This window comes from Pavona decussata, unplaced genomic scaffold, assembly GCF_977016875.1.
Source record: "Pavona decussata unplaced genomic scaffold, jaPavDecu1.1 SCAFFOLD_366, whole genome shotgun sequence".
NCBI classification, from domain to species: domain Eukaryota; kingdom Metazoa; phylum Cnidaria; class Anthozoa; order Scleractinia; family Agariciidae; genus Pavona; species Pavona decussata.
The window spans coordinates 1,162,730-1,174,085 of record NW_028145742.1 but is presented as its reverse complement, the minus strand read 5'-3'; the positions used below and the strand labels follow the sequence as shown (position 1 = coordinate 1,174,085).

The window sequence follows — 11,356 nt, the reverse complement described above, 5'->3', positions numbered from 1 at the left end:
AACGGCAGAGTGATCCCAACGGCGGAGGTGACGAGCTTAATAGAACAGACAACAAAAGCTAGAATAACTGAAATATATTTGTTTTTTTAAAAAAACAAATTTTTGCCCTTTCCACGGGCATATCGTTCGCGTGTTGGTCGAGTATCGATGGAGTAACGACCAACATATCGACTGATACATCAGTCGATATGTCGATCGAGGGACCCTATAAGATACATAGTCCGTTATATTAAGTCTAGCGATATTTAGAGAACAAATCTCTAGAGATGGGGTAGTCACCCCCCCCCCCCCCTCCAAATACCCGTTCGGAGCCGTTTGAAAGACGCTCAAACTCAATCAGTTATAAGATCCTCTCCAACATTGCCAAGCTATCGTGGTTTAAGGTAGCTACACATAAAGGTTAAGGTAAAACTCATCGCGGATCTGTCCAGGATCCGTCAGACCCGATCACGGACACAAACTGAAAAACAGTCACGGGTTCATCATCTCTTGACCGCGACCGTCACAAGTCAGGAGCCGATTGATGGGCTCCTGCATGAGTCAGTTACATGTACTAGCAGGGTGGATTTCGTAACATTTACAGCTGGAATTTTTAAGGTAACCAAAAACGATCCGCAGAAACTCCAGTCCAAATTTTATCCCCTCGATTACTGTCATTTTTTCCCGAAGAAGCAGCCCCCGGGTTCAACAAAAACACAAGCAGAGGTCGAGGTGGGACTGGGGCGGGAATTGGTAACTTGAAACCGAGGCGAGGCATATATCCGGAAACATGTTGTAAACTTTGATCATGATGGTCACGTTTTAATATTTGCTGAGGACATAAAAACCTTTGTTGCATGTTGTTCAAATAAGAAACAAAGTTCTTGTGGCCAGGTGCAAAGCAAGAAGAAGGCTATACGTGAGGTTTTCGCTGTATCAGCTGAACAAGAGGTGATTTCTACTTTCTGTTTTACTACACGCCAAGACACGCTACGATTTAAAGACGCGACGACCAATTTTGTTCGATCGAGCTTTCGTTTGATAGTTTGGAGATTTTTGGAAAATATTTATGGCGGATAGTGGCGTAGAAACGCAAACGATTGAAAGCATCGAGCTCAGAGTGGATGATAATCCAAATGAAGACCACATTGATATCGGCATCGAGCAAGTAACGGAGGAAACACAGATGATCAGCGAAAACGACGAAGAGCTGGACATAGATGAAATGGTTGTTGTCACAGACCAAGACTTCGCTGGTATGTCAGAATCTTCGAAGGAAAGATCAACAGAACTTTCAGCAGACAATGCCAAGGCTTACGAAGAATGGATCTATGTGGATGTCAACAACTCAACTTTTGAGATTAAAGAAAACCTGCTTCTTTTGAGTTCTGTGTACGGAAATGATCAGGCATGTTGTTCAATAATGTGATTGTAAGAAAGTTTGACTGTATATTAAATTTAATAGATATAGATAAGGTATTTTACTTTTAGCTGGTTGTAAAGCTTCTAAGTTATGACATGTATGTGGAACGGATGTAACATACATGAAGGGGTCAGTTTATTTGCTGTCATTCGACAGAAATAGGAGGTAAAATGAACATGTTAATAAGAAAAATATTGTTCTAATGTCAGGCAAGCTGACTATAATTTTATGGCTTCTCTTTCCTCGACCTCAAGGTGTTTGGCCCATGAACAATTTAGGGACTTGCATATAATTTTAAACATGTTTCACGGCAAATGTTATTTTAAAATAGAACAGGCCTATACATAAGATTGCTATTTTTAACCCTTCAACCCCTAATATCAAAGAACAAATTCTCCTATCTTGCCCCTGTACTTTTCTTATAAAAGTACTGGGGAGAAGTTATTAAAATGTCAAGAAAATTCACCTTGGGTGATCATATCCTTAATTCTCATGACCTCAGGGGTTGAAAAATCATTGAAATTACAAGGAGAAATTTGATGCTGATCACTGTTAGCTCTTGAAGGGTTAAGGATGATCTTTACTAACCTAAGGAGTAGATTCATAAAATGTGTTTGGTGGCTAGACTACTAAATCTGCAAAGTCTTATTTGACTGTATGATTGTTTTAAAGGGTAACAGTGTAAAATTGGAGTACTTTACATTTGGTACATTCCAACTACCCAGGGGTGGTATGTGTGTAATTCAATGAAGTCCCTCCCAAGTAGACTGAAAGATAGTTGTATTTTTTCGTTAAATTCAAGGAGGGAGACATGAATGTTATTGCTGAAAGCATGAACTTGCAAGGTGCTTCTTCATGCAAATATTCATACGCATTCATATAACAAACCGATGCAAAATATACGGTCTATTGTTGTTGCTTGATTATCTCTGAAAAGTGCATGGTTATCCCCAATTTTCTTTCTTGGATTTTAATAGCCCTTGCTAATATCTGCCTTTCTCATATAGTCATAAAGTTTAAACTTTGCAAAAATACCTGTGTATTAGTAGACACCATCCTTAAATAATCACGATGAGCAGAATACATCACTTAGATTTGGCATGAAATGCATTTTCCTGTTACTAGATTAGTTGTTTAAGATTTTATACATATGCTAAGGCAGTTCAGGGTAACACGTATGTCCAAGCATGTGATGGTACAGCAGTGCCAAAGAAAGAACTGGGAACAAGTTGATGAATTAGATTCTTGTATAAACAGGATTTTCCTTTTTTACTTAGATGTTAACATGTGTTTTCCAGTTTTAGCAGAGAACATTAACTTTTTTGATCTGCAGTTGCACTAATCGCTGTTTGGCTAACTACTGGCAGTATGATTTGTTATGCAGTCGGCTGCGAGGAATTTTGGTTTTGTGGTAGCTATAGCTAACAGATTGTATATATTCTCTGTACATTGCACACAAGTTCTTTAATTTCGGTCTTGAGCTTTTTCGATTATACAACTTGCTTTGAGTTGTAAATGCATTTACGTTGGATTTACTTAACAACACTGAATCTTTTCTCAATCAATTTATCAGTAAGTTAAATGCAAACCAGCTGTGACTGATTTGCACGTGTTTTCTTGTGCTTGATCATGTTGATGTAATCTTCATTGATAATTTTGCTCTAATTAAGTTCTTATTATTGACTCTGTCTTTTTTGCATATCTGTTTATTGTAATATACCATATTGGTCAGTTTTACATTTGTTGATAACCCATTGTATTCAATTCATCATACTTGGTTCTCTGAATGAATGGATAAGATAGTACAAAATTCCTCTGTAGATTATAGATGAAATTATATGTTAAAGTATTCAAATATGATAATATTAACAATATAGCAGGGACAAATTGCAAAATAGCATTTAGTTCTGGTATCTTTATGGTGAAAGAATCAAATAAATTGTGTTAAATTACACTGTTTATTTTTTTTTATTTTTATTTTTTTTATTATTATTATTTATTATAACACGCTTTATTTAAATACGCAAATACACTAATACACTTAGGTTGCTTACACTTATATAAATTACTTACACTTATACAGTATCTGAATTTTACAAAGTACTTTTCTGTTAAGTTAAAAGAGAAAAAAAAAAGACAACTAAGTGATAGAGAAAAAGAAAAGAAGAGACGAAAAAAAAAAATTAAGATAACAAAAGAAGTTAAACGAAAAAAACTACAAAATCGAGCCTCTGCATTAGCTTACATATGTGAGTTACGAAAAAGAAATGCATTGCATCATTCATTTTGATTGAGAGCAGAAATTCCATTTAAGCACATTTTTCTAATTTACTATTCAATGGAAATTACACTGTTTATAGTAATTTGTATTTATTTATTGTCAATAACACGGGGAGTTTTTTTATGCAATCTCCTGAACCAGAGGCTCATGATAAAGTGCTTGACAATAATCCTGATCAAAATGGAATTTTGAAAGTAGGGTTTGCTGTGGTTGATGGTGTATTGAAGTCTTAGCTACTTATGAATATGCATAGAGCACTCTGCGAGTAATGAAACCTTATGGAAGCCCATGGGGGGGGGGGGGGGGGAGCGTTCCACTTGAACAAGACTTTAGTACAGAGGAGCAATCTCGTACCCAGAGTCTCTGCTCTCCTTGGTCAGTGGTAGGTCGTCGGCCTACTGCTGACTGAGGAGAGCAGAGACTGGGTACAAGATTGTTCGGAGGTGCTGCTGGGAATGTTTTCATGTGAATTTATCTGTTTCATAGTTTTTAGGTTTTTTATTTGTATCATTTTACATTTGTGATTTTAGCAAAATCTCAGCAAAGTTTTAATTTGTCAGTTTTTACCTGTAATAAAGGACTGGCCGACTGCATTTTACAAATCAAGTAAAAGAAGATTCTTTCAATTTCGGAATTTCAGTGTCAGAGTTTCCTGAGATCCCATCTTCGCGGAGCGCGGGAGGAATATGCACGCGCGCTTCTCGATACGACTTCAATGAATTTTTGTTACTTATCGTTTTCTTCTCATTTCCTTTTGTTTTTGTAAATTTGACATAAACAACAATCTGGGAAAAACAGGTACAAACGCTTGTAGATTATACATAACAGTTGCAGATACAGATGGTCGGGAAGTCATATGGACGAACTTTGGACCGAGGAACATCAGTGAGACAACGTATCACGTCGAGGGGGTGACGTAACAAGCGGAATGACGTAGTATTCATAGTGTAACAAACAAATACCTAAGAAAAGGGTTATTTCCTTACCAACATAGTTTGACGTTATTTTTTGTAACACGGCCCAGCAGAGAGCAAGTGACATTCTGAAAATTATTATCCTAGGTTCGAAGCGAGTTACGACTCACGAGACAAATCTCTCCCAACAGCAGAGTCACATTCGAGGAGGACTGGGCATGAGGCTGGACTGGAGGATTTCCTTTGAACTTTGTACATCCAGTTTACACTTCCTGTTACGAGACAAGTAAAACTGATTCTAGCCAATCAGGAGCAGCATACTATACTTCATTTTAGTTTCGCCTCTTTGATCACGAGTAAAGTGCGTCATCAGAGAGGTATTTTTCAGTGCTATCCCCCCTTACACACCCATTATACAGGTTCGATTTGAAACATTCTGTAAAATATCGCTCTGAATTTGGTCATATTAGAAAGTTACGTTTACTGCACTGAACATAATTAAGTTCATTAATGTTCAAGAATGGCAATAATCACCTCAGTTGTGTGACCCCCGAGTTATGTACAACAATGCTAGTTGCGCGACACTTCATGCCTCATTTCCTGTTTGCCGCAAGCTAGGCGGAACTGCACAGCCTCGTGACTAACTGTATACTAAACTGGCCGCCAGAACTGACGCGAGGAAGGTGAAACTCAAGCAAAAGGTGAGTGAACGGCTCATATTGGGAAAAAAGAGGTTTATTTTCGCTGCTTCGACGTTTGATGAAATAAGCAGCCATATCGGGTCATATCGAGAGTACAGTCATATCTCGTGTTGTCCTGTACAAACAAATAGACGTCAAATTCACTAGTCACGAGTCGTAATACGGAAGAACGAATTCGCAAATATTCAAAAATACATTGATGATGCTGAGGAATCATGGAAAGAAACTGAAAAAAACAAACAAAGCGGAGATAATATTTCTTCGAGATCATAGGAAGGGAGCGTTTGCAGTGTAACTTGAAAATGCGAGGGACGGAGTGTTTGAAGGAACTCTCTGCTCACGAAGGTACGATACAACTTCTGTGTATTAATTATAGATCGCTTCATTGCTTTCCTGAAACAAATGTAAGGATCGCAACCTCGTTTAATTCATCAGTGAAACTGATCCTGCAAGATCAAAAACAACGTCTGCAAATCGAACGACCCAATATTAAACACATCCCCGAAGGTATTGACCTCGTGTGAACTATGACGAAATTTCGGTTGGTAGGTACAAAGTTTGGATTTAATTCTAGAAAGTCCGTAAAATACTTGTTGCATTGAATAGATTCAAAGTTCAATTATTGCAAGCCATTTGTAGCAAATCCTTGAATTGAAATTGAATATTGCTGCAACTGGCTTGCCATATTTCAATCGCAAAAATGTAGAGTGATATTCGTCATGAAAGAAATCTTGCCATTTAGTTTCGACAATGAAGGTGATATTTCTCCGTTTTCGATTTAATCTCTGAAAATATTATCGATTACTGTATATATATCTCAATAACTGAGCTACATATTCATTCACAATTGCTCGTCGGAGGTGCAGGGACATTAATTGACATATTAAGACATATTAAGGTATCTTCTTTTCTAATTCAACTGTGCTTTATATTAACAATAACAAGCGATGAAGTAATTTTTTTTTTGAGGTAGTCGACTTAAAAGTGTTTCGTTTCACAAGTCACGCAAGTCTTTTCTTTCTTCATGTTTTCACCTTTTGTAAACATGCTAAACAATTTTTACCTTGTTAAATAACTTTTATTACATCTTAATTAGTTTTAGTCGCTTATTCCTTTATTATTTTTTTAGCGGAGCCACTTAAAAAAATGTCAGACCGAGTCGCGGCGTGCGACGCTACACGCGACAAGTGGGCGGCTCGGCGCATGATCGTGGTATTGGCTATCAATTAACTTTCAGTCTGTCTGATTTTCGACTCTATTTTTTTGATACAAGAAGCAGAGACCGATACAACGTAGAATTACGGTTTAAAGGTTTACTATATTTCGGCTGGCCAAACCAGCCTTTTTCAGGTACAATGAAAATTTACATTGGGACATACGCTTATATAGCTGACAAATATTTGCGCAATAGCAGAACTACGTTAAACTAAATTGATTGACAGTATAAAATATGAAGCAAATAAAATAATAATAATAACAAAAAATAAAAATAATAAAAGGAAAAAAAGCTAGTACATTTCTTCGCGAATATTGAGGCCATGTGGAAAAAGTGTTCTGCCTTTTGAGATTAAAAAAGGTTTCCCTGGCCTTACGGATTGAGTCTCGGTTAGAGTAGACTTTTTCTATGGGGCTTAATTGCATGTCGTAGGCGGTGTCGTTAGGAGCGGTGAGGAAGTGTTCTGCGGCTGTGGTGGGTTTAGATTTAGTATTAGGGTTATCTATGGTGCCGCAGAACACTTCCTCACCGCTCCTAACCACACTGCTAACGACATGCAATTAATCCCCATAGAAAAAGTCTACTCTAACCGAGACCCAATCCGTAAGGCCAGGGAAGCCTTTTTAATCTCAAAAGGCAGAACACTTTTTCCACATGGCCTCAATATTCGCGAAGAAATGTACTAGCTTTTTTTCCTTTTATTATTTTTATTTTCTGTTATTATTATTATTTCATTTGCTTAATATTTTATACTGTCAATCAATTTAGTTTAATGAGTACCGCTATTGCGCAAATATTTGTCAGCTATATAAGCGTATGTCCCAATGTAAATTTTCATTGTACCTGAAGAAGGCTGGTTTGGCCAGCCGAAATAGTAACCTTTAAACCGTAATTCTACTTGTATCGGTCTCTGCTTCTTTTATCATTTGTTTTGTTAAGCCGATCAGATCAACAATTGATCCAACGTATACCAGCAGGATTATCGTCCACGGTCGTTGCTAGGACTCGACTCTATTTTTTTGACCGTTGCCTTTTTCTCCATTTTTATCAGAACGAAAATGTTATAAGTCGTTGCTGATGTTCACAGCTTATCATAAGGCAGGTAGCTATTACCCTGCCAAATTTGCTTCAGTATTTTACAACAGTAGCCTCGAGGACGGAAGACTTAGTCGCGAGAACTTAGTAGGAAGGTTGGACGTAGGACCGGTTAAAGGTCGGGACATGCTAGGAGACATGCAGCAGGGATATAAGCGAGGATAGGCCCACGCCACAAAATGTAATATTGACACAAACTTTAATAACTTTCGGCGTAAAATGAAATAACGTCGGTAACGCAAAATGTAATAACTTTTGACGCAAATGTAACACATGTAAGTAACGCAAAATGTAATAGCACAAAATGTAATAATATTTTGGGTGGTATGTATTTCTTCGAAATATAAGGCTTTGTAAGGGACAGTTCTTTTCAGTCCCGAAATCGCGATTTTAGGGACCAATGGGTGATTTTTAGCGCAAAGCAACTGTGGTTTGGTTAACTGATGGACACCTCGAAAATTTCCAAAAGGTACTTTGATTTTTAACATGTTTAAGGGAAGAAAGCGTGAATAGGTGAGCTAGCGGGAAATTCATATGGCGCACCCAGGAAAAAGCGCCTCGGAACAGTATTTTTGCATGGACAAAAGCCTTCGAAAAGGGACAAATGCATTTCTTTGTTTACTAAACTTTGGTATAAAACTACGTTTTTTTAATAAGATATGTTTCAATATTTTGTGTTAGTTATTAGATTTTGTGGCGTAACATAGGCCCAGTGGCGGATCCAGGGGGAGGGTCTGGCGGGTCCGGACCCCCCTCCCCCATAAGACCCCTTGGTTTCTTTTACTACTTGTTTGACACTTAAATTTTTTCATCGACAGGATAGCATATCACTATTCAATTAGTAGATTTTTTTAAATCATTTTGCCATTAAACTAAATTCCAGGTATATTCAAAATTGTAATTTTTGGGGGGTACCCTCTAGTGGTCTGCTCACCTCTGCTCGCAAAGCAGTATTGTCCGACCGGTGTTCACAGAAACATGAGCTCTTCTCTGCTTTCTGATATTGATGACATCTGTACAACCTTTGTTACCAAGCACAAAAGCAGGATGTTCCAAGGGTGCATCCTTTAATAGTAGAATTCATGTAAACGGTAAGGGGTTTCTTATAACGTGTAACCGCGAGTGGGGGAGACGGGGAAAAGGGGACTCGGAGGTGTGGGGGATAAGTAATTTGCCTAATCAAAGTTTGGATCCCCTCTATCAAAAATTCCTGGATTCGCCCTTGAGGCCCCTTCGCGTCCATTGCATAGTAGTTTATTTGAATTGTCTATATAACTATTATCTGTTTTTTTACGCGTTAGCGATGTAGAAATCACTCTAGGAACTTTGGTTAATCTGTGTGTTATTCATGTTTTCTTTTTTTTTTGAAATACTCGAAATATTTTCCAAAGGCAGAAAAAAGTGTCCTTAATTGAGCATGCGAATACAATAATTCTTCAACGCATTTGCACCGTAATGCATCCTTGCAAGGAAACGATTATCAGGCTCGTATTCCTTTTTATTTTTACGCCCCTCGTGGAGAAGCGATGGCCTCGGGCTGTGTCCTGTCGTTGAGTCGGCGTGATTTGATTTGAACTTAGAGCGATTTTGATTTGAGTGTCTTTGGTTGTGCTTTACTACGTTCTGTGATTGGTTGTCAGAACTCCCGCCACTTTCTCAACCAATGAGAAGTAAAACAAAACCAATCACGATTTGCTCGCACGCTACGCGTTTTCCCGCGCTTGACGTCGGTTACATCTCTTTGCTTCGAATTCGCAAATTTTCTACGCGCATTAAAAAAATTGGACGACAAAACAAACACACAAAACAGAAAAAAAAAAATAATAAATAAAACTGCGAGCCATTACATCGCCAATTTTTTTCCTCTGTATACTAGCCTGAATGGCAGGGATGTACAGTAAAACGAACCATTTTGACAACATCGTTCCCAGGAATCGAGGAGAGACCCTAGGAACAAGATAGGTTTTTACATTGACAACCAATGGTTAAACATTCCACTGACTAACATAGCTTTGACTTCAATTTATATCACTCCTTCCACGTTCGTCATTAGTATGGAGAATGACATTTTTTAGCACATTGAAAATATTGTTATAAGTTTCATTGTGTTGATGTGATTAAAATTCCCAAGAGGTTTGTAAAATGCCAACGGAACCGAATTGTTTTGTTTTATTTTGTTGAAGGAAAGCAAGAAAAATCTGAAGTGGAATCAATGACGAAAAAGGAGAACCAAACCCACGATTCGTACCATTTTCAATGTCCTTGCTGCCAAATAACGAAGTGCGCTGAAACGAAAGGCGATCCAAAGCAAACACACACGACGGAGGAAACTCTTGATCGCAATGCCGACGACTTGATTTCCGAAGACTGTTTAGGGAAACACAGCACCAGAAAAGATATGGACAATAACACACTACCTGATTCATCCGCGTCAACGGAAACTACGAACAAAGATTTGATTCCTGTGCAGATCGCACGCAAACCCGAGAAACAGAACCGTGGCGTCGAGAAATCTGAAGAGGATTCCGAATACGTGAGTTTAAATGTTAGAGCCAAGTCGGACGGACGAATCAATTACAAGAAGCAGAAACCAAACTGCTACTTTGGAAGGAAAGAGGAGGACAATACCAAAGTCAGACCAAAGTTATGGCGAAGAGCGAAGAGTGCGGAGGTATATCGCACGAGTGCTAAAGATGAAGCGGGAATTTCCGAAAGCCCGGTATTTTTTTCATCGATCGGCGAATGGACAGTCATAGATCTGGACCCTGAGGTTTTTGAAAAGGAAGATGCGAGGCGCATATTTTATTTGAGAATGAAAAATTCTTCGTACAAGGAGGTTGAACCTGAAAGTGTGTGCAAGATTTTGTAATGAAAATTCACGCCATCGGAGTAGGTTTTCTAGAGAGTTAACTTTTCTTGTCATGGCATTTTTTGGTGGACGCCATTTAAGATGTTCAGAATATTTCTGGGGTAAAATTCTCGCGATGTTTTACGAAGCCCATCAAAAAATGAGAAAAATACCAGCTTTAGTACAGAAGGAAACGTCTATAATCGGCAGATCGTCCGTCTCGTTTTTTTTTAACTACATGCGGGTGGAAGAATATTTGAATGAATTTATCTGCTTGTGCTTTAATAAAGTTTTGTTGTTGTTGTAAGCGTCGTGTTACTAACACCTTTGCGCTTGTATGTCCATTAACATTCACGGGTCTAATTTTCACGCGAACTATAACGAATTTCGAACCCACGTTAGACTAAAGGCGTTATAAGGCACATTATTTCGGGCTTATAGGGATTCATAGGGATGAAAACTGGACATTAACTTACCTCACACAACAAATCTTGAGAGCTTGCCGCGCGAATGTTTGTGTTCTTAGTGACCTGACCATTGAATGGAAGTGAGGCGTGAGTTGTCTTTGTTTTCTATTTCGATATATTAAAATTCTAGCTTGGCTACGAGGCTTAGGGGAATGACCCAACAGAAATTATGTTGAGGCTCAGAGATGAATAATTAATTTCCTTGGTTTTGATTTTATTCCTCTTAGCGTCGTAGCCAAGATAGAATTTTAATATATCAAAATTGGTCTATTGTGTCTGTGTGTTTGGTCAGAAACTATTTATATAATTAACATTGGATCGGCGTAATTTATATGTACAGTCGACTCCCGCTAACTCGAACCAATTTTCCTTTCCTTTCAGGCCATTTTCTCCGGGGGGGGGGGGGGGTGGGGGTACTTCCTTATAAGAGGC

The 11,356-nt window shown here is 38.3% G+C and overlaps 2 protein-coding genes across 4 annotated transcripts; both read left to right on the top strand.

Moving 5' to 3' along the window:
* The first annotated feature begins 747 nt into the window (after positions 1 to 747).
* LOC146452620 (uncharacterized) lies at positions 748 to 3,354 on the top strand. Its single transcript, XM_085097623.1, has one exon. It carries the CDS (start codon positions 1,049 to 1,051, stop codon positions 1,406 to 1,408), a length of 360 nt encoding a protein of 119 aa, XP_084953749.1. The 5' UTR covers positions 748 to 1,048; the 3' UTR covers positions 1,409 to 3,354.
* A 1,604-nt stretch (positions 3,355 to 4,958) lies between these two features.
* Positions 4,959 to 10,764, top strand: LOC146452619 (uncharacterized). 3 transcript variants are annotated; one of them, XM_085097586.1, is made up of 3 exons: positions 5,311 to 5,643; positions 5,734 to 5,843; positions 9,793 to 10,764. In XM_085097586.1, exon 3 carries the CDS (start codon positions 9,822 to 9,824, stop codon positions 10,476 to 10,478), a length of 657 nt encoding a protein of 218 aa, XP_084953712.1. In that variant the 5' UTR covers positions 5,311 to 5,643; positions 5,734 to 5,843; positions 9,793 to 9,821; the 3' UTR covers positions 10,479 to 10,764. The 3 variants fall into 3 exon arrangements, with proteins under 3 accessions (XP_084953710.1, XP_084953711.1, XP_084953712.1); XM_085097584.1 differs by lacking the exon at positions 5,734 to 5,843 and having other exon boundaries at positions 4,959 to 5,643; XM_085097585.1 differs by lacking the exons at positions 5,311 to 5,643; positions 5,734 to 5,843 and adding an exon at positions 4,974 to 5,298.
* The last annotated feature ends 592 nt before the right edge of the window (positions 10,765 to 11,356 follow it).